The 24,205-nt window shown below is 39.5% G+C and overlaps 1 protein-coding gene across 2 annotated transcripts; it reads right to left on the reverse strand.

The window, feature by feature from the left end:
• Positions 1-234: 234 nt before the first annotated feature.
• Positions 235-16,190, reverse strand: LOC134494815 (BPI fold-containing family B member 2-like). 2 transcript variants are annotated; one of them, XR_010067694.1, is made up of 10 exons: positions 16,017-16,190; positions 15,601-15,768; positions 14,998-15,042; positions 10,630-10,785; positions 9,341-9,408; positions 6,720-6,762; positions 2,551-2,614; positions 1,844-1,939; positions 1,190-1,266; positions 952-963 (listed from the first exon to the last, which is right to left on the reverse strand). XR_010067694.1 is itself a non-coding variant. In XM_063300061.1 (9 exons), exons 2-9 carry the CDS (start codon positions 15,709-15,711, stop codon positions 940-942), a joined length of 588 nt encoding a protein of 195 aa, XP_063156131.1. In that variant the 5' UTR covers positions 15,712-15,768; positions 16,017-16,190; the 3' UTR covers positions 235-939. The 2 variants fall into 2 exon arrangements, 1 of the variants encoding a protein (XP_063156131.1); XM_063300061.1 differs by lacking the exon at positions 1,844-1,939 and having other exon boundaries at positions 235-963.
• Positions 16,191-24,205: the final 8,015 nt, after the last annotated feature.

Genomic DNA, 24,205 nt, shown 5'->3' on the forward strand with positions numbered 1-24,205 from the left:
GAACTTTGTAATTTACTTATATTTGCTGCAAAGGAAATTGGAAGCTTCTTCTTTCTATTTCTTTTTATCTTTTCTTTCTGCACTTTTGTCTTTTTTTCTTTTCTTCCTCCTTTTTTCTTTCTTTATTCTGTATTACTCTGTGTTAGTTTTTATGTTGTCTTTAAAACTTTTAATAAAATTTACATAAAAAAGAGGGATAAAGTGGGATAAAAATCTAATAATAACAACAATAGATTTGGCTTTTAGACTTATAATTAAAGGGGCTACTGGATCATTATCAATAATCATCATCACCAAAGTTCAAAATGAAGATAGCATTTCATATGCAAATTTATACATATAGATGCACATACTGTATAGAAAGAGGGGTAATGTATGAATATGAAAGCTTCCATGATCAAACAGGAACAAAGAGACTGAGTGAACTCATGTTGCATCTGACAATCATTTGGAGTTTTTCAACCTAAAGGTTTCATGTTGCCACAAACCAGCTAATATGGCCAAATCACAGCCACCCATAGATAGATCCACTCCAGCAACATTCAGACCACTAATTTAAATTTGACTGGGTAACTTTCAGTATTCAGTCTGGTGTGAACTTTTGTACATTGTCTACTTGAATTGTTTTCTCTCTATGCAAAACCTCAATGACAAGATAATCATTTCATGCAAATAACTAGTCACTTTAAAGATGTCTCTCCCACCAAGAGGTGAAGTTCTCAGTTTTTCCATGTTTGGGAATCATGTGAGCAATGTATCAAGGTATACAAAAAATGCAGTGACAACAGTCTGCATTAAGAGCCTTAACTTTCTAAAGATTAGAAGCTGAAAAATGACAATATATTAAAAGTTATAATCTAATTAATATCATGAATTATGATCTCTTTTAATGTTCTCTGATTACTGGATGCTGTTGATGATGCAGCTTCATTGGATTGATCACATTGAAATCACCAGGCCACCCTACAAAAAAAAAAGTCATAGATATATTGTGTAATCTTCTGGCGTACCATGTTTCACCCCAATGACATACATGGAAATTGATTAACAGAAAGAAGTATGACATGCATAATGTATGTCAAGAACAATCACTCCCTTCTCTTAGAAATGTGTTATGCCTGCAATACCAAGATGACTACTTCTCCGTCAACGGAGGATGACAGCTATGAGTGTCTACATCCGTGCTTACCTCAGAAAGGGCAATGTTGAGTTTTGTCCATGTGATATTTAGAACAGAAGGCAATGCAATTCCTTTGCAAAGCATGCCTAAAAGACAAAATAATAGATTTTCAGTATGAATAGAGTTTTACTTAGCTAAGCAGCCTCTAAATATGCTAAAAATTATATTGAAATCCTTGAGATTTTTGTGGAGGTTAAACAAAATTAGGAAAACCTGTATGTAATTTCTTAAATTGAGACTTATGCAAATTTACCAGTTTCATTTATGTCCTTGGGAAGTCTTACAGTATGAAATGATTGGATGCTCACACTTGATCTTGTGGAACATGTCAGGAGGCACATGGGGAAAGTGGGTATGAGGTGGAAGATAAATCTGTCCCTTGATCTATGAAATAAATTGATTTCCATTTAGTTCATTTTCTACAGTGTATTAAATATATTGAAATATACCCAATATTGCCTCTGACCAGTTAAAGAAATGAAATTCCTGCTATTAGAGGAAGGACTCATTGCCTTAAGTCCAACCTAAGACTCAGCCACAAGCTATATTTTTATTATGTTTGTCCTCCTGTATATATTTCCTTATTTAAGTTAAAATACACTGAATTTACTCTGTAAAGTAAATGGTATGTATAAATGGTATGAATATAAAATGGGGCTGTACATCATCTCAGGATGGTGCCTTGATCCACACTGTCATGACAATCTCATTGGAAGCAATGACTTGGCTCAGAAAATGGAATTCCTCCATCTGAATTACCTTGAATAAAAGTGGAAAAGTGAATTGATTTATATATTTCTGAGAGCTATATCCCACCTTTCCCTCAGGACTTCACGATGGCATACATAGTGCTCTCTTCTCTCACTTCCCAACAACAACCCTGAGAGACTGTGGCCCAAAGTCACCCAATAAGCTTCAGTGGCTGAGGGGAGTCTTAAGCCTGCCTCTCCCTGGTGCTAGTCCATCACTTAAACACTATACCACACCTGATTCGGTAGGGTACTTTGCTCCATGGGCAAAGAGCCACATGTGCAAAAGACCCTTTTATCATTTGGACTGAAGCAGGGTGGCTGCTCCAACTGGTCCTTTGACAAGAAGTGCTGTTTTGAGGGGACCTGCCTGGAAAGCTCTCCTTTGGCATTCTTCACAGCCTTATAGAAAACCTGATCACCATCCTAAGAACCTGAGACAGGATAATGAAACTGGCTGAAGAAACATCCTTCTCAGGGAGACAGTCTCAGAAATGTGATTATGTGTTAATCTAATTAGCAACAGCGGTGGGCTTTTCTCTGGATGTATTTTCTCTGTAATATAAACATGAATGAGAGCTCTCTCTAATGAAGTCACCTTTTTCTGTAGACTGTCCTTACCATTTATAGCTGGTAGAAGGCTGTTTGTGTGAAGGCCATTGATGTACTCATAGAGCTTCTGGGCCTAGAATGTACAATAGTTTCTAATTAGAATCAGAAATAGAGAGGAATCCCATATTTAAGAAAAGTATACAGGAGCTAGGTGGTAGCATCTATCCTTGGCTGATCAAAAAAAGCTAACAGTTTGGACCTGGTTAATACTTGGATGGTCGACAAGTAGGAAATCCCAGGGTTGTAGACTATACTGAGACAGAAAAAGGAGGTGGCAAGCCATTTCCATACTACTGCCCAGAAAACAATATTCCTGTGGTGACCAGAAGTCAATTCAGACATTGATTACTAATTTACATAATGGCTAAATGCATTCAGTTTTAGTTCTTGCATCTAAAACCATGATGCTGCTTCTGAACTAGATAGAAATAAGCATGTACACAATGATGGAAACAAGAAGGCATTTAAAGAAAGTTGAAGGATGAAATAGAGATGAAAAGCTCTTCATCTAGAGTAGTATTTCTCAACCTTGGCAACTTTAAGATGTGTGGACTTCAACTCCCAGAATTCCCCAGCCAGGATGCTGGGGAATTCTGGGATTTGAAGTACTCATATCTTAAAGTTGTCAAGGTTGAGAAACACTGATCTAGAGCATTCTTCCCCACCCTAGTGCCCTTCAGTTGTGTTGGAACCATAATTTTCAGAAGTTTCAGTCAGCATGATATTTTTGTTGTTTATTCGTTTAGTCGCTTCCGACTCTTCGTGACTTCATGGACCAGCCCACGCCAGAGCTTCCTGTCGGTCGTCAACACCCCCAGCTCCCCCAGGGACGAGTCTGTCACCTCTAGAATATCATCCATCCATCTTGCCCTTGGTCGGCCCCTCTTCCTTTTGCCTTCCACTCTCCCTAGCATCAGCATCTTCTCCAGGGTGTCCTGTCTTCTCATTATGTGGCCAAAGTATTTCAGTTTTGCCTTTAATATCATTCCCTCAAGTGAGCAGTCTGGCTTTATTTCCTGGAGGATGGACTGGTTGGATCTTCTTGCAGTCCAAGGCACTCTCAGAATTTTCCTCCAACACCACAGTTCAAAAGCATCGATCTTCCTTCGCTCAGCCTTCCTTATGGTCCAGCTCTCGCAGCCATATGTTACTACAGGGAACACCATTGCTTTAACTATGCGGGCCTTTGTTGTCAGTGTGATGTCTCTGCTCTTAACTATTTTATCGAGATTTGTCATTGCTCTTCTTCCAAGGATTAAGCGTCTTCTGATTTCCTGACTGCAGTCAGCATCTGCAGTAATCTTTGCACCTAGGAATACAAAGTCTTTCACTGCTTCTACATTTTCTCCCTCTATTTGCCAGTTATCAATCAAGCTGGTTGCCATAATCTTGGTTTTTTTGAGGTTTAGCTGCAAACCAGCTTTTGCACTTTCTTCTTTCACCTTCATCATAAGGCTCCTCAGTTCCTCTTCACTTTCAGCCATCAAAGTGGTATCATCTGCATATCTGAGATTGTTAATGTTTCTTCCAGAGATTTTAACTCCAGCCTTGGATTCCTCAAGGCCAGCTTGTCGCATGATGTGTTCTGCATACAAGTTGAATAGGTAGGGTGAGAGGATACAGCCCTGCCGTACTCCTTTCCCAATCTTAAACCAGTCTGTTGTTCCGTGGTCTGTTCTTACTGTTGCTACTTGGTCGTTATACAGATTCTTCAGGAGGCATACAAGATGACTTGGTATCCCCATAACACTAAGAACTTGCCACAATTTGTTATGGTCCACACAGTCAAAGGCTTTAGAATAGTCAATAAAACAGAAATAGATGTTTTTCTGAAACTCCCTGGCTTTTTCCATTATCCAGCGGATATTGGCAATTTGGTCTCTAGTTCCTCTGCCTTTTCTAAACCCAGGTTGTACGTCTGGCAATTCTCGCTCCATGAACTGCTGAAGTCTACCTTGCAGGATCTTGAGCATTACCTTACTGGCATGTGAAATGAGTGCCACTGTTCGATAGTTTGAACATTCTTTAGTGTTTCCCTTTTTTGGTATGGGGATATAAGTTGATTTTTTCCAGTCTGATGGCCATTCTTGTGTTTTCCAAATTTGCTGGCATATAGCATGCATTACCTTGACAGCATCATCTTGCAAGATTTTGAACAGTTCAGCTGGGATGCCGTCGTCTCCTGTTGCCTTGTTATTAGCAATGCTTCTTAAGGCCCACTCAACCTCACTCTTCAGGATGTCTGGCTCTAGCTCACCGACCACACTGTCAAAGCTATCCCCGATATTGTTATCCTTCCTATACAGGTCTTCTGTATATTCTTGCCACCTTTTCTTGATCTCTTCTTCTTCTATTAGGTCCTTGCCATCTTTGTTTTTGATCATACCCATTTTGGCCTGGAATTTACCTCCAATGTTTCTAATTTTCTGGAAGAGGTCTCTTGTCCTTCCTATTCTATTGTCTTCTTCCACTTCCGCGCATTGCTTGTTTAAAAATAATTCCTTATCTCTTCTGGCTAACCTCTGGAATTTTGCATTTAATTGGGCATATCTCCCCCTATCACTGTTGCCTTTTGCTTTCCTTCTTTCTTGGGCTACTTCTAGTGTCTCAGCAGACAGCCATTTTGCCTTCTTGGTTTTCTCTTTCTTTGGGATGTATTTTGTTGCCGCCTCCTGAACAATGCTGCCAACTTCTGTCCAGAGTTCTTCTGGGACCCTATCTACTAAGTCCAGTCCCTTAAATCTGTTCTTCACCTCCACTGCATATTCCTTAGGAATATTAGTGAGCTCATATCTAGCTGATCTGTGGGTCTTCCCTAATCTCTTGAGTCTGATCCTAAATTGTGCAAGAAGAAGTTCGTGATCTGAACTACAGTCAGCTCCAGGCCTTGTTTTTACCGACTGTACAGATGTCCGCCACCTTTGGCTGCAAAGGATGTAATCAATCTGATTTCGGTGTTGTCCATCTGGTGAAGTCCATGTATAAAGCCGTCTCTTAGGTTGTTGGAAGAGAGTGTTTGTTATGCAGAGTGAATTGTCTTGGCAAAATTCTATCAGCCTGTGTCCTGCTTCGTTTTGTTCTCCCAGGCCATACTTACCTGTAATTCGAGGTGTCATTTGACTGCCCACCTTAGCATTCCAGTCTCCTGTGATGAAAATAACATCTCTTTTAGGCGTGTTGTCCAGTAGGTGCTGCAGATCCTCATAGAACTGCTCTACTTCAGCTTCTTCAGCATTTGTGGTTGGGGCGTATATTTGGATCACTGTGATGTTAGATGGCTTGCCCTGAATTCGAATTGAGATCATTCTATCATTTTTTGGGTTGTATCCAAGCACTGCTTTAGCCACTTTACTATTAATTATGAAGGCTACTCCATTTCTTCTGTGGTCCTCTTGTCCGCAGTAGTAGATCTGGTGGTCATTTGATGTGAAGTGGCCCATTCCAGTCCATTTCAGTTCACTGACGCCCAGAATGTCTATCTTTAATCTTGACATCTCACCAATAACCACATCCAATTTGCCCTGGCTCATAGATCTTACATTCCAGGTTCCGATGGTGTGTTGATCCTTAGAACATCGGATTCGCCGTTCACCACCAGCACCGTCGGCCGCTAGCCGTCCTTTCGGCTTTGAGCTAGCTGCGTCATCACGTCTGGGGCTAGTTGAGCTCATCCTCTGTTCCTCCCCAGTAGCATTTTGACCATCTTCCGACCTGGGGGTCTCATCTTCCGATGGTATACCGACATATCTCTGGTTGTACTGATCCATTTAGTTTTCACGGCAAGAATACTGGGGTGGGTTGCCATTACCTTCCCCAGGGATCGCATTTAGTCTGACCTCTCTGTCATGACCTTCCCGTCTTGGGTGGCCCTTCACGGTTTAGCTCATGGCATCATTGAGGTGCTCAAGCTCCAGCACCACGACAAGGTAACGATCCTTTGCTGAAGAGCATGATATTGGCAGCCCCAAAATAACTCAGTGGCATCAAGGTGGGGAAGAGATTTTTAGTAGCTGAGTGTAAAAGTTGCAGTCAGTGTACCCAAGTCCTTTTGACCAGATTCTCATTTTCCATGATCTATGTGTTATGTTAGCATGCTATGCAGGATACATTATATCATGAATAAAGTTTCATGTAAAACAATTTGATTTGCATATGACATAAGTCAAGGAGAGACTTACATTGGTAGAGCCAACAGATGAAGATGCTTGAACAATGTCAAAGCTGTAGGGGAAAAATCAGTTGCATCCAATTAGGGGAAGAAGCATGCTATGAATTGACTGAAAGTGGAGAAGAGAAATAGCTTGGTAGCTGCACTAATTCCCAGATCTGCCAAGCTACTTCAAACATGATGTTGACAATTCTTTTATTTTGATCCCATCTGCTAAAAATATGGGCATTGTTCTCCAGATTTTCTGAAATACAGTTCTCAGCAGCTTAATTTAATTTAATTTATTTATCAAATTTGTCACTGCCCATCTCCTCCCACCAGAGGGATTCTGGGCGGTTTACAACAATAATCAGTAAAACAATAAATATACAATTAAATTACCATATATAAAAATACAATATTTAAAAAACAGTTACAAGTAAACAATATAGATAAAAATAAAATCCAAATGGCATAAATAACTCAGTCTTTGTATGCAATGAACACTCTAGGGCACTAGCCATCCCCAAACATGATGACATTTATAAATCAAGGGAAGCCAGAAGTTACAATTCAGCAACCCCTGGAGGACAACCAGTTTTCTATTACTTCCTTAAAAGCTAATATACAGTAAAAGAGTGCATTTTTCCTCCTATCTAGTTACAGCTTCAATATTTGAAGTCTGTCTGTCTGTCTGTCTGTTTTTCTTTCTTTCTTTTTTTCTTATTTAAACTGCCTGATAGCTGAAGCCCCCTGGGCAGTTCTAATAGAACACACTAAAACATACAATTTTAATAAGAACATACATACCTAAAATGCAAAATAAAGCCACCATATAAAACGTGGCAGCTGCAAAGCAGTCATTCAAAAACTAAAATATGAATTAAAATGCAATTAAAATACAATTAAAAGCCAGTTAGAAATCCTGGGAAAATAGAAAAGTCTTCACATGGTGCCAGAATGGTGCTAGTGTTGGTGCCAGGTGAACCTTTCTGCCAGAGAGCCTCATTAAATGATCTTAAAGTCCAGTTGGAGAAAGTGCTACTTCAGGTCACCTGGTCCTAAACCATTTAGGCCTTTAAAGGTCAAAACCAGAACTCTGAACTGGGTCCAAAAATGGACCAGCAGCTAGTGTAGATGGTGAAGAAGTGACATGATATGTTTGAACCTGCTAGTGAGCAGTAGAGCCACTAAGTGAAGTTTCCAGACTGTTTTTTCTAGTCTGCTTCCTGACTGTATTTCATGTACACTTTTATATGTTTTAAAAAATAAACAGGGAGAGGGGACAAAAAGAACTCCATCCCAGCCAAATTTGCAATATTTATGTGTGACAATATTGTGGTCTTGTACCATCTTCTTAACTGGAAATGGTACTCTAACCTTCCTTTCCAACTCCAGTGTGGAAGATCATAAGAAAAGCCATGATAATCAGATTCAAATCCTGTCTAGTCCAGGAATACTGTCCACAGTGACTAATCAAGTGATCCATCCATGCAGACTCGAGTGGAAGTCTGCACCCTTCCATTCACTTTTCCCAGCAATTGCTGTTAAGAGATAAATTACTGCAGAAATTGGTGGTAATATATGTAATATATTTGTAATATTTGGATTTTGTAAGCCTCCCAGAATCTAATGGAATGGACAGCCATAACAAATTTAATAAATTAAATTATAAACCTGAAAGCTGTATCTTTCACAAATGTTTTAGTCTGTTTCTAAAGGTCTAGAAAAAGATGAAAGCAATATGGTTCCCTTATGTTTTGGATCAACTCCTATTAGACACAAAGAATTAATTCAACTTCAAAGCAGCTTCCCTATTTTAGACTTTTATTAACTCTCACATCAGCAGTCTGTACAACTGCTTACCCATGTAGTTTTCTACTTCCGATGAATTAATTGTCTACCTGCAGCTCTATTCTAACAGCTCCCCTGACATTGTTAATAATGTTGCTGATCCTGATTTTGGGCAACCTAAAAAGTTCTGAAGAGATTTGGTTCTCTCGACTTTCTCTTTCAACTTCAATTCCCTTTTTTTTTTTTTTAAAGAAGTTCTTTCTGACCGCACATGTACATTAAAGTTATTGGCACTATGGTGCCTTCTAAACAATTCATAACATGTCTTGCAGTGGGTACCACCTCAGTCCAGAGTCACATATTCTCTGGTATAATGAATACGATTACAGAAAGCAAGACTAGATTCATGGCTGGAAATTGCAGTCAGAAACATGCTGGCAATATTAGGAGAAAAACTGATTTGGGAGATAATGGGCTCTGCTTTACCAGGAGTATTTAAGCAGAAGCTGAGCAGCTTTCTATCAGAGATACTGCATTAGCATCATACAATGTTGGTGGTACACTGAGGAAGAGGAGGTTGTGCATCTCCAAGTTCTCCTCAACTTCGTAATCTGATGTAGATTAATTCATGCTGCTCTCAGCAGGGATGAAGGAGAGCTGAAACAGGAAATCTCCTTTATATTCCAAAGTAACATTAATGAACGCTTGAATTAACTCCCATTTATTCTAAATAGCAAGCCATGTTTTCTAGTTATTTATTTATTTATTTACAACTGCTAGCTGTTTACAATATTTTATTGCTCCAAGATAGATTTCTCTGATATTAATAGAAGACAAAACTAGGAGAAATACCAATACCTGTTTTGTGACAAAGAGATGAATAGTTTGCCATTAGAAGCTGAAAGCCTTGCTTGGAAGATGATGCTCTACAATAAAAAAGGGAACATCATTTCAAGGATTGAAATGCTGTGTTCTTAATGATGCCATTGGCTTTGTGGTGCATCTTATAGTAAGATAGTACCATGAAAGAAAATCTAGAATCTGCTGCCACCATAGTGGCATGGATTAGTCTATGTTTTAGAAAAAATCAGTGTCTAGGCACATGGAATCAAATAATACATAGAGCCAGTCCTTTTTAACTGAGATATTTCTATTCTAGTCAAGAACAATTAGCCAGTGGATTATAGGCAATAATCTTAATAAGAAATTCAATGGGCTGTATCAGATTAATGTTTTCTGCTGCCATGAAACTCTTGCATTCAGCAAAAGTTTTCATTAGCAGAACAAGAAAAAATCCTCCTGCAGCTCCCCCACTCTAGAGGTTTGAAGGATTTTTCAAATTAACAGGGAAAGGTAGCACAGGGGGCTGTAAGGAAGAAGAATTGCCAAACACTGTCTTGATAAGAACAGAAGCCACCTGGTCAAGAGCCTATCTAGTCCGTTCTGTGTCACACAGTGGCCAATCAATTGCATTTGGGAAGCACGCCACTACCATGGATAGTAGGGAGATTCTGTATTCCTCTCCCACTGCTGCTCCCCAGGAGCTGGTATGTAAGATATGCTGCCTATGAATGAAGTATTAAACATACATCAAGATTAGTAGCCACATATTACCTAGTTTTCCATAATTGTCCAGTTCCCTTTAAAAATGCTCACCATTACCATATCTGATGGGAGCAAACTCCATAGTATAGCTACTGGTTTAACTTTCTCGTTCTTATTTCATTAACTGAAATTCTACTGGATTAAACAGCTTTGGATCAGTAGACAGATATCTGTTGGATACAACCCAAAATATAAGTATGTATACATATAAGTACATGCATGTATCTGAGATGTGTGTTTGAAAGTTAATCAAGGTAGGCATCTAAATTCATGCAAAAGTCAACACTAACATAGGTACATGAATGCCATGCCAATTTTAAACATGGTGTGAAGTGACCATAGCAGCCTAGTGGCTAATATTGTTTGAAGCAGGCTCATTCAAACTAAAAATCTCCAGAAAAATAATAAACCTTGGTACTAAATTACTGCAGTGGAGCCAGGAAAGAACATGATGGGTCAAAGTAATGTGGTGATGGCTTCACAAGTAATTGGGTCATTGGCAGAGATCATGACTGGTAGAGATCAACATCTGATGTACTTACAACTTCCAAGTGTAGAACAGGCTGACCATGGACAAGCACATCAGTGAAAAGACCTTGTTTCACTTTAACGTTCTGACTATCCATAGAAACAAGTGGAAATGTTGAGCCTCTAGTCTGTATTACCAGAGGCTGTGGAGCTGGAAAATGCTCAGACAGCTGCAAACAAAACATGAGTCCACTTATATAAAGGGTTTGCACTTTACCAGGATAATATAATAAATTTATGGTATTTGATTCTCTTGCAAAAAATGAGATACAGCTTTTATTTTGTGCATCTAGTGTCCTTCTCATAACATAAGAATTTATGTGATATAAATAACAAATAAATTCTGGACCTCCTACTTTGTATTCTATAGATTCTATAATTGTTATATAGATTATATAAAAAAGACATTACATCAGGACTTCCTCATGGATACATTAAGAAAGAATTGCAATGGACTTAGAATCAGATTACATATTCACATTGCCTATGGTGCACCAATCTTATTTTGTCAATGGTGAATTGGTTGCATTATCATAACTACACCATGTCATTCTTCTGATGGTTTTGTAGTGGCTGTATTAATTTGTCCTTGAGAGTAATTTTGTCATTCCACTTCCCTACAATTAAGCAAATTATTGAATTATATTTCTTCTTACCTGTAGGAAAGGGATCATATTTCCAGAACTATTAACCTAAAAGTATTCTCACGGGATGAGGTTTGGAGTGCGGGCTCAGTAGTTGCTGGTGCTGACAAAAGAGCTGTGCTTATGAATAATCTATATTCAACAGTATTCAAATCTGACAAGTGAATTTCCAGGCACACAACATGTTAATGCAAGTCCAAATATGTCCATGCATACAAGCAGCTAATTATTTAAAACTAATAAGTAGCAACAGCCTCTGGATACTGACTTTATTCATGCAAATTTGTATCAGTTTTATTTTCTTCTAAGCAAACAAAACTCCATTTAGAGATGTTGGACCCAAAGGAGTTCAACTTTCCAATCTTCGGTATGTCTACACAGTATAAGCCCCATCAAATTCAGTGGAATTTAACTTTTTTGTTGTTTATTCGTTTAGTCGCTTCCGACTCTTCGTGACTTCATGGACCAGCCCACGCCAGAGCTTCCTGTCGGTCGTCAACACCCCCAGCTCCCTCAGGGACGAGTCCGTCACCTCTAGAATATCATCCATCCACCTTGCCCTTGGTCGGCCCCTCTTCCTTTTGCCTTCCACTCTCCCTAGCATCAGCATCTTCTCCAGGGTGTCCTGTCTTCTCATTATGTGGCCAAAGTATTTCAGTTTGGCCTTTAATATCATTCCCTCAAGTGAGCAGTCTGGCTTTATTTCCTGGAGGATGGACTGGTTTGATCTTCTTGCAGTCCAAGGCACTCTCAGAATTTTCCTCCAACACCACAGTTCAAAAGCATCGATCTTCCTTCGCTCAGCCTTCCTTATGGTCCAGCTCTCGCAGCCATATGTTACTATGGGGAACACCATTGCTTTAACTATGCGGACCTTTGTTGTCAGTGTGATGTCTCTGCTCTTAACTATTTTATCGAGATTTGTCATTGCTCTTCTTCCAAGGATTAAGCGTCTTCTGATTTCCTGACTGCAGTCAGCATCTGCAGTAATCTTCGCACCTAGGAATACAAAGTCTTTCACTGCTTCTACATTTTCTCCCTCTATTTGCCAGTTATCAATCAAGCTGGTTGCCATAATCTTGGTTTTTTTGAGGTTTAGCTGCAAACCAGCTTTTGCACTTTCTTCTTTCACCTTCATCATAAGGCTCCTCAGTTCCTCTTCACTTTCAGCCATCAAAGTGGTATCATCTGCATATCTGAGATTGTTAATGTTTCTTCCAGAGATTTTAACTCCAGCCTTGGATTCCTCAAGGCCAGCTTGTCGCATGATGTGTTCTGCATACAAGTTGAATAGGTAGGGTGAGAGGATACAGCCCTGCCGTACTCCTTTCCCAATCTTAAACCAGTCTGTTGTTCCGTGGTCTGTTCTTACTGTTGCTACTTGGTCGTTATACAGATTCTTCAGGAGGCATACAAGATGACTTGGTATCCCCATACCACTAAGAACTTGCCACAATTTGTTATGGTCCACACAGTCAAAGGCTTTAGAATAGTCAATAAAACAGAAATAGATGTTTTTCTGAAACTCCCTGGCTTTTTCCATTATCCAGCGGATATTGGCAATTTGGTCTCTAGTTCCTCTGCCTTTTCTAAACCCAGCTTGTACATCTGGCAATTCTCGCTCCATGAACTGCTGAAGTCTACCTTGCAGGATCTTGAGCATTACCTTACTGGCATGTGAAATGAGTGCCACTGTTCGATAGTTTGAACATTCTTTAGTGTTTCCCTTTTTTGGTATGGGGATATAAGTTGATTTTTTCCAGTCTGATGGCCATTCTTGTGTTTTCCAAATTTGCTGGCATATAGCATGCATTACCTTGACAGCATCATCTTGCAAGATTTTGAACAGTTCAGCTGGGATGCCGTCGTCTCCTGTTGCCTTGTTATTAGCAATGCTTCTTAAGGCCCACTCAACCTCACTCTTCAGGATGACTGGCTCTAGCTCACTGACCACACCGTCAAAGCTATCCCCGATATTGTTATCCTTCCTATACAGGTCTTCTGTATATTCTTGCCACCTTTTCTTGATCTCTTCTTCTTCTGTTAGGTCCTTGCCATCTTTGTTTTTGATCATACCCATTTTTGCCTGGAATTTACCTCCAATGTTTCTAATTTTCTGGAAGAGGTCTCTTGTCCTTCCTATTCTATTGTCTTCTTCCACTTCCGCGCATTGCTTGTTTAAAAATAATTCCTTATCTCTTCTGGCTAACCTCTGGAATTTTGCATTTAATTGGGCATATCTCCCCCTATCACTGTTGCCTTTTGCTTTCCTTCTTTCTTGGGCTACTTCTAGTGTCTCAGCAGACAGCCATTTTGCCTTCTTGGTTTTCTCTTTCTTTGGGATGTATTTTGTTGCTGCCTCCTGAACAATGCTGCCAACTTCTGTCCAGAGTTCTTCCGGGACCCTATCTACTAAGTCCAGTCCCTTAAATCTATTCTTCACCTCCACTGCATATTCCTTAGGAATATTAGTGAGCTCATATCTAGCTGATCTGTGGGTCTTCCCTAATCTCTTTAGTCTGATCCTAAATTGTGCAAGAAGAAGTTCGTGATCTGAACTACAGTCAGCTCCAGGCCTTGTTTTTACCGACTGTACAGATGTCCGCCACCTTTGGCTGCAAAGGATGTAATCAATCTGATTTCGGTGTTGTCCATCTGGTGAAGTCCATGTATAAAGCCGTCTCTTAGGTTGTTGGAAGAGAGTGTTTGTTATGCAGAGTGAATTGTCTTGGCAAAATTCTATCAGCCTATGTCCTGCTTCATTTTGTTCTCCCAGGCCATACTTACCTGTAATTCGAGGTGTCATTTGACTGCCCACCTTAGCATTCCAGTCTCCGGTGATGAAAATAACATCTCTTTTAGGCGTGTTGTCCAGTAGGTGCTGCAGATCCTCATAGAACTGCTCTACTTCAGCTTCTTCAGCATTTGTGGTTGGGGCGTATATTTGGATCACTGTGATGTTAGATGGCTTGCCCTGAATTCGAATTGAGATCATTCTGTCGTTTTTTGGGTTGTATCCAAGCACTGCTTTAGCCACTTTACTATTAATTATGAAGGCTACTCCATTTCTTCTGTGGTCCTCTTGTCCACAGTAGTAGATCTGGTGGTCATTTGATGTGAAGTGGCCCATTCCAGTCCATTTCAGTTCACTGACGCCCAGAATGTCTATCTTTAATCTTGACATCTCACCAATAACCACATCCAATTTGCCCTGGCTCATAGATCTTACATTCCAGGTTCCAATGGTGTGTTGATCCTTAGAACATCGGATTCGCCGTTCACCACCAGCACCGTCGGCCGCTAGCCGTCCTTTCGGCTTTGAGCTAGCTGCATCATCACGTCTGGGGCTAGTTGAGCTCATCCTCTGTTCCTCCCCAGTAGCATTTTGACCATCTTCCGACCTGGGGGTCTCACCTTCCGATGGTATACCGACATATCTCTGGTTGTACTGATCCATTTAGTTTTCACGGCAAGAATACTGGGGTGGGTTGCCATTACCTTCCCCAGGGATCGCATTTAGTCTGACCTCTCTGTCATGACCTTCCCGTCTTGGGTGGCCCTTCACGGTTTAGCTCATGGCATCATTGAGGTGCTCAAGCTCCAGCACCACGACAAGGTAACGATCCTTTGCTGAAGGGAATTTAACTACTGTATGTAAAAATGCACTATTCCATAGTGACAATAAAGCAGTTGATTTAAACTGCATAATAGAATAGCATAAAAAGGAAATTCACTGACCTTCGGAATTGCACTTGTCAACTGAGTTGTCATGAGCTGTTTCTCCTGTCAAAGAATATTAACTGAATTAACTTTGAACGTTTGTCACTTGATTAATTTCTGAAATGCCTTCACTGATTTGCCTATATTCAGTTTCTCTTTTAACTGCTGTTGATTTTAACTGTCTTGGCTGAAGAGATCAGAACTGCCCTTGTGGCACCTACAGTATATCTTGATTGTCTGCAGTAAACATCCTATATACATTAAGGGGGGAAGAAACCTAAGATGTCTCTATGAAAGATAGTTAGAAGTCTTTTCCAATGTCAGAAGCCTCCCAAGCAAGTGGGATCAATGGACCCAGAAGAGAAGTAGGAGTAGTATTCAGCACAACCAGATGCAAAATCCATGGGATCTATCATCCTTTTTTCCTAGAGTGGCCAGTCAAATGACCTTAGGAAAATCGCAAGCAATACATTAAATTATTTTCCTATTGCTGCTTCCTAACACTTGGTGCTAAGAAATTTACTGGTCCTGAAACATGGAATTGCAAGATCAAGTGAATCATCAGCCTTGTGTCTTTGAACAACATGGAAGCTCAAATACCAGCTGTAATCATGACCTTACCCCTGCTTCTTTTTTAAGTGTGGCGCTGCTTCCACCAGTCATAGCAGCAATCCCATTGCTGATAAAATCCTTGCTCAAGACCAAGTGCAGTTTAGTTCCAGGATGTGGCATTACATGGAATGGTATAGTAGTGGGTGGTCTTCCTGGTAGAGAAACCTTGAATGTTGCCTGATGAGAATTACATGGGAAAATACAGGAGTATTCATTAAAGTGTAAAGGCAGGATCAGTGATGCTACCCTCTCCCAATGATTTTAATTAAGCCTGTTCACTACTTTGATAATTTTCAGACCTTTCCTTCCCATCTTTTGGCTTTTAACACTGAAACACTCAACTCAACTCTGTTCTTTTTGGTTTCTTTGACATCAGTAAGCTTGTAGACATTAGGGCATGATTTTAGCCATACATGTGGGCTTACATTTCAGTGTGTTGAAACTGTTCATATTCAGCCCAAATACACCTGGAGGATAGGGAGAAAGCCTCTCCCTTGCAGGTCTCTGCTGATCCAACTTTGCTTTGATGGGAAAAGGTGGGAGTGCAGCAAAGCTCTGAGACATGCACCTTAGAGGAGTTGGAGCACTTTTGAGATGGTGGCTCCTGGGGAAAAGGACAAAGGGGAAAGTGCTATAGAGAAAGGGCCTTATTTAGGACAAAAAAGATAAAGGGAAGCATGGAAGGCCAGGTATTCCTTATTTGAATATTTATTTATATATAAGCATATTGTGTGGGATCTAATCTAAAATTTAGGCTCTGACTGGTGCATACCATCCAGAATGAATTTATCTATAGTCTAGTCGTGCTGAATGGACAAAGACATTATAGCCAACTGTGTAAGATCACTCTCACAGAGGTAACAAGATCAGGAGAACAGGGACATTACTGGACTATATCTGACTTCTACAATTAATTAAATCAATGTATCAGTAGATCAGTGGCAAGGATGATCACGCCAGATCAGTTAGATTCAAGTTTGCCTAGCAACTTCTATCCCTCAATATACGGATGGACAACCTTTGTGATTTCAAGTATGACATTAGGGATAATCTTTTGGGACTGTCAAGCCCTCTACTATAGGATGTGATCAAGGAAGTAAGAATCAACAAGTAGTTTTAATGCAAGAATTAGAAGTATAGAATCTATAGAGACAGCTATAGCAATCTCTAGCCCTAGCTTATGAATGAGTTTATTAAGGCAGAACATTTTAAATCTCTTCTTCCTGGACTTTTTGCAGCCTGCACTTTAAACATAAATCCAGCCCTTTTGATATACGTATATGCAGGAAAGGAAACAAAAAGGGATATCAGAATTATCTTTAAACAGCAGACTTTCTTAATAATAAAGGCAGAAAAGAAGCTTATAGAAATTCAAGACCTGAGGATTAGCAGCAATTTGATAACACAGCCTGTTCTTATCAGATTCTGAACCAAAAGCCAAAATACCTGCCTGATAAGGGATCAGGAAATGTTTTTCAGTTACAGTGGGGGAACCTGTTAGATCATACTGGATGGCCCCAAATGTTCCAATTGGAGCTGCAGCTGCAGAGACATTAAGAAAAATCATTGATATACTGTAAGTATGAGCATCTACAGTCTTGTCAATTCATGGCAGAATGGCCACTTATGCATTTCCAAAAAACTAGCACAAAAGGTGACACAAATTTGTGCAAAAACTGTCTATATTAATTTTTATATAAAGTGTTTTAGAAAGAGCTATAATTAATACATTGCATTCCACCCTGGAGCAGGACATTGTAATCAGCTACTGTATATTCTTACAGCATCTGCTGATCAGAGGTTAATTGATGTCAAATGAATTCATGAGCTGTGCTCTCCTTCCTTATGGCTCTTTATTTTTAAGCAAGATTTAGACTAGAACAACCCCTTCAAATTCGGGATGCCTTCAGACAAAAAAATGCCCTCCTTGAAGTGGGATACCTATATACTTTGTATGTAGATAATGAAATCTGAGCCATCTTTTTTTAATGCAATAAGGCAATTGCTATTTGTTATTGAAAGCTGTGCTGCTCAAGGATTTAAGAAGAAGCAATTCCTAGAGCAGTGGACGTTACAGAACAAATACTATTTTGAGTTATCTTTAGTAAAACCCTGTGAAACTGAGTACTACTAACTGTGCTACTTGGGGCATAGAGCACTTGGATAATCAACTGATCTCCCTTCCTGGACACGTTTATCTCTTAGCCCCACTGTGCTGCTCCCCAGAAAGCTTTTCCTCATCAGAAGTATAATGATGACTATGGTTAAGTATATATTATCTGCAACTTACAAGTGAGCGTACTCAGAAATGACACATTAAGAAGATCAGCCACCAGTTGAGTGCACTGATTGATCTTAAAGAAAGGGAAAGACAAGATAAAAATAAAATAAATAAAATTAAGCTGAATTATATTGAGAATATACCTGACAGTTAAGGAGAGGTGTTTGCTATACTGAAACCTCTGTAACTACTCTGCACTTGCAAATCAAAAGCAAGGGAAAAAAACATTGTGATTCTAAATGGCAAAAACAGTATTGCAAGACATTACTAACCTCCTTCCTTGTATTGCTTTTCAATTTTGGAGTTATTAAGCCTCATTCAAGTATTCTACATAGATATCTATTAATTAAAACTTACCCTTTTAGTTTAACATAAATTGGCCTTCTCTAAGTGGGGTATCATCCAGATGTTTTGGGAACACTACTCCCGGAATTGCTAACCAGCACGACAGGGGTATAGCACCTCTGAAGCACACCAGATTGGAGACAACCCAAAAGTTGCTGCTTTACAGCAAAATAATATATATTCTCTATTCAGTACCTATTGCCCAGCTTTCAAACCTATGCTAAGGCACTGCTGATCATTTTAATTAAAGTAAAAACTTTAACCTTTTTGTGTCCTTTTCTGGTGATACATTGGCCAACTTACCACATCAATCAAAATTGTCCAGAGCATAAACTGCATGTTCTTCTTAGCTGGATCAGCCACACTGAGCAAGATAAATTATTTTTGCCATTATTGTGATTGTGTTCATGTGCATCTAAGACCTTAAATGTTAAAATAAATATTCAGTCCTTATATCTGAATCTGAGGCTTAAACCTAAATTGGCTAAGTAGGATTAGGATGAGACTAGAATTGTCTAGATGTTATCATCTCTTTTATCCCTTTGGCAGTGTCATTGGCTTGATGGAAAGTTCTGCTAACTATGAATAATCTATCCTAGTGAAAAGAACTTGGACCCCAAAGCAAAAACTACTTTGACTGAGATTGGCTGTAACAACAGAATCTTGCAAGTCTGATTGTGCTGAACTTCCTTCCTTTTCTTACTCTTGTGAATTAGGGAAGTGTCTGAGCTGCTACAAATGCTAACTGCCCGTTGTAGATTTAAGGTACATTTTCCCCTTGTCACTTTAGTAATGGAGCTCGCATATTTCTGTCAAGGTTATCTTCCTTACTCCCTACAAGTGCAGACGAGAGCCATGATTGGGCCACTTATACACCTCCTATATTTCCATCATTACTTTCATTAATGTTAATACCTTACCTGGAAGCAGAAATTTTTGGACATACAGTACATCCTTGTCAAGCATCTTTGAATGATAGTCACCACTCACCTTTGCTGTTCAACTTGGATTCCATTGATGGAAATTTTAGAAACTTCAATGATGAATATTTGATCTTTGGAAGGATCCCAGAGAAGCTTAGCTATTATATCTACCTTGACTTTCACTGATGCTGCAAATAAACCATTCTCAGTGCTAAACTCCAAAAAGAGAGGAAAAGGAAACACATATTAGGTACAGGGATTGTGGATTTTGGCAGAAAATGAACTTGTCACTTGAATGCACCTACATTCATTGCAAAGCTGATCACAGCCCTCTCCTGACATTAATAACATTATTTTTCCTTGGGTTTTCATTTCAGTATAATTAGATCTGAATTACAGCCAAGTCTGCAGACCATTAGTAATGGAAAAATCTGTGTATGTCTGGTCCAAGTCATTTTCAAATTCTTCAATCCATAATTCTACTCTGTTCCATATCTATATTTATTTGCCATTTTACATACATACTTGAAGGTGTGCTTTGTCTTGAAGTATTACATTAATCAAAATGCATGTCTCAAATTATACATGTTAACAAAAATTACTGTATGCTTATGGATATTTATTTCTGGGAACTGGGTTACTTTTGAAAAAAAATATGTAAGACAGCCAGAAAATGGCAAATATTTTTTGGATGATGAACTAAACAAATAACTAATCATTTTATGAGATGTGGCCACTTTTGGACTACAATACTATGTTCATTTTCCAAAAATAAAGTCCCATTGAGTTCACTGGACCTAACTCCTAAATAAAAGTAGAAAAGCTTGTATTAATAAAAAGCCTAAGCGGCAATAGAACATTTAATCAAACCTTAATTTTAGTGGAAATCAAAATAGTTATCTTGGACTGATCCTTACCCTGGAAACATGCACATCTCATAATTGTTTAGACACATTTGTTGTTAGTAAAAAATAGAAATGCCCTTTGCGGATAGAAGTGAGGTACTGGAAATTTGTTGCACTGAATTCCTTAACCCAATAGAGTCAAGATATACACGGAAGAGCTGTCTCTGCATTACCCAAAGGAAAGCTTCATCTAGAGAGATTAGACACAATGTACTCATACTACAGGACTAAATCCTGCTGCTGACAGAACAATATTGTCCAAACAGACTATTCAAAGTGAATGTGAAAATGCCTTTGATGGTAGCCTAGTGTAATCTGTGCCTTTCTCTTTGTCTATCCATTATTTTGGATACTTACCTTCCTTCTATGCCAATTTCAACTGGGAGAGAAAGGTGGACTATGTCATCAGGTGAAAATGTCATCAATGTTGGAAGAAATATAATTTTTGCAATGGTGAAACTGGGAGAAAAAAGTGAGAGAGATGGTGAAAAAGGGAGGCATGTAGATTCCTTACAACAAAAACCTCTGCTGGGTTCTCCTATCATCAGAAAAAAAGGTAAATTCAAGTGTCAGTCAGTTCTTTACAATCTGAAATGCAACCTATTGTCCATTGTTATACCTACCAGTTGGTTTCATCTGTTATTAGCATTCCTGTAAGTGCTTACAAAACTTTCTACCATAATCATGGGATGATGAATGTTGTAGTCCAGCACAACTAGAAGGTGCAAAGTTGGGGACAGCTATTTCAGAAATGCAAGAATACAGCAAAAATACTTTGAAAGGCTGGGATCATGCAACATACTTAACTTGGTCAGTTGAAGACCTAGTTAATTCAGTAACAACTGCCGTATTAACCATGAATTTTAACTTTAATTAAAATCATACTATGCTCTTCCAGGCCTTGCATGAATATACTTACTGTGTCATACTTTTTATCAGTTTGAGCATATCATTTTTGTCAACCTTGTTTTTCAAGTGTCCGTTTATATTTGGATCTTCTCTGCCTTTTAAAAGCTTGTTTACGTCTTTGATTGTCTTAGGTAGAGAATTCATTAAGTCCAGTGGCAACAGCTGCTTGATTACCTCTGACAGTAAGTCTTGGATATCTAAAAATGGGTGATGTATTAAAAGTAAAGAAATCAGACAACATGCTCAAGACCTGCACTGTCAGTTTCAAAGACTCAGCGCTATGATTCATCAAAGTTAATAACCTGACACATTTCCAAAGAAACAGCTGAATGTGATTCGAGGCATCTGTTACTTTTGTTAAACAAAGTCTCTTTGCAAAAAAAGTGGTATGGATAAAGCAGGAGATGAGCAGCTTTTGTACTTCATGTTTTCTCCTGCCCCATTATTTTCAAAAAGCTGTTGGAATAGAGGACAGATACCTGCTCAGTCTTTTGGCAAAAGATTCTGGATCCGAAATCTATGGTAGTGGAAATAATTAGTATGTAAAACAAGGGTATTCTTTTCTGCATTTTTTGTTAAAATGATAACACTTGGAAAGAGGGAATTACAGTAATATGGACTGAGTGGAAGGGCTTTTCTTCACAACTGAGTTGAAGTGGTATCCACCAGTCTTTGAATGGGCAGAAAATTATATCAATGTAAAAAATGTTTCTTCCATTGGCAATCACTATCACACTAAAGTTACGACGTTATTAAATGGTGGTGTCCTTTTTTACAGTGTACAAGCATGGAAAAAAATGGTCTAGTGGATTCTCCTGGCTTTACTTCTCTCCTATTTCATGAAAGCTCATCAGCCAACAGGAGAACATCCACCAATCATGGTCCTTTAATGTGAAATGAAAGTAGGGCTGGAGAAGGAGATGAGTTTTGATAGATGACTTGACTGGCAGGTATACCCTGCTGTCAGAACTTGCTGATTTGGCACTACTTTTTCTGGAACAGTTCTAAACTGATGTCCAAAATAAACCTGGTGATCAGCTGATCACAAATGTTTTATATGGATATGTTCAAAGGGGATCCAATAATCACTTGATTATTGGATCCCCTTTGAACATATCCATACAAAACATTTGTGCCAAACAAGAACCACACCTGATGACATGGCCCACTTTCTCTTTCAGCTCTCCTTTTGGACATGTTGTTGTTGTTGTTTATTCATTTAGTCGCTTCTGACTCTTCGTGACTTCATGGACCAGCCCATGCCAGAGCTTCCTGTCGGTCATCAACACCCCCAGCTCCCCCAGAGATGAGTCCGTCACCTCTAGAATATCATCCATCCACCTTGCCCTTGGTCGGCCCCTCTTCCTTTTGCCCTCCACTCTCCCTAGCATCAGCATCTTCTCCAGGGTGTCCTGTCTTCTCATTATGTGGCCAAAGTATTTCAGTTTTGCCTTTAAAATCATTCCCTCAAGTGAGCAGTCTGGCTTTATTTCCTGGAGGATGGACTGGTTTGATCTTCTTGCAGTCCAAGGCACTCTCAGAATTTTCCTCCAACACCACAGTTCAAAAGCATCGATCTTCCTTCTCTCAGCCTTCCTTATGGTCCAGCTCTCGCAGCCATATGTTACTATGGGGAACACCATTGCTTTAACTATGTGGACCTTTGTTGTCAGTGTGATGTCTCTGCTCTTAACTATTTTATCGAGATTTGTCATTGCTCTTCTTCCAAGGATTAAGCGTCTTCTGATTTCCTGACTGCAGTCAGCATCTGCAGTAATCTTCGCACCTAGGAATACAAAGTCTTTCACTGCTTCTACATTTTCTCCCTCTATTTGCCAGTTATCAATCAAGCTGGTTGCCATAATCTTGGTTTTGTTGAGGTTTAGCTGCAAGCCAGCTTTTGCACTTTCTTCTTTCACCTTGATCATAAGGCTCCTCAGTTCCTCTTTGCTTTCAGCCATCAAAGTGGTATCATCTGCATATCTCAGATTGTTAAAGTTCCTTCCAGCGATTTTAAGTCCAGCCTTGGATTCCTCAAGCCCAGCATGTTGCATGATGTGTTCTGTGTACAAGTTGAATAGGTAGGGTGGGAGTATACAGCCCTGCCGTACTCCTTTCCCAATCTTAAACCAGTCCGTTGTTCCGTGGTCTGTTCTTACTGTTGCTACTTGGTCGTTATACAGATTCTTCAGGAGGCATACAAGATGACTTGGTATCCCCATACCACTAAGAACTTGCCACAATTTGTTATGGTCCACACAGTCAAAGGCTTTAGAATAGTCAATCAAACAGAAATAGATGTTTTTCTGAAACTCCCTGGCTTTTTCCATTATCCAGCGGATATTGGCAATTTGGTCCCAAGTTCCTCTGCCTTTTCTAAACCCAGCTTGTACATCTGGCAATTCTCGCTCCATGAACTGCTGAAGTCTACCTTGCAGGATCTTGAGCATTACCTTACTGGCATGTGAAATGAGTACCACTGTTCAATAGTTTGAACATTCTTTAGTGTTTCCCTTTTTTGGTATGGGGATATAAGTTGATTGTTTCCAGTCTGATGGCCATTCTTGTGTTTTCCAAATTTGCTGGCATATAGCATGCATTACCTTGACAGCATTATCTTGCACCATTTTGAACAGTTCAGCTGGGATGCCGTTGTCGTCTGCTGCCTTGTTATTAGCAATGCTTCTTAAGGCCCATTCAACCTCACTCTTCAGGATGTCTGGCTCTAGCTCACTGACCACACCGTCAAAACTATCCCCGATATTGTTATCCTTCCTATACAGGTCTTCTGTATATTCTTGCCACCTTTTCTTGATCTCTTCTTCTTCTGTTAGGTCCTTGCCATCTTTGTTTTTGATCATATCCATTTCATACCCATTTTTGTCTGGACCTTTTGGACATAGTTTAACACTATTCCAGCAAACTCCTAACTCTATGTTCCAAGCAACCCAAACAACTGTTGATATGTGTGGGAGAATTGCCAGAGAACAGTTATGAGACCTGGGGGGTTTGGAAGAACCAGTCTCCCCATTCTGCTCAAACCAGAATGGCTCTGGAAGACAGTGCTCAGAGGCAGAAAGGATCCTGCAGTATATGGGAAGTTGGACTTGATGACCTCTTAAATCCCTTCCAACTCTATGATTCTAAGAGGGCCATGCCCATACTGGGGTTAATGGTACTAGGCTGATCCAGCTCCTAGCTGAATGATTAGTCAAGCATTTCAGATTGTACTGGTAGCTTGTTGCCTGCTT

Source organism: Candoia aspera, chromosome 3, assembly GCF_035149785.1.
Source record: "Candoia aspera isolate rCanAsp1 chromosome 3, rCanAsp1.hap2, whole genome shotgun sequence".
In the NCBI taxonomy this organism is placed as follows: Eukaryota; Metazoa; Chordata; class Lepidosauria; order Squamata; family Boidae; genus Candoia; species Candoia aspera.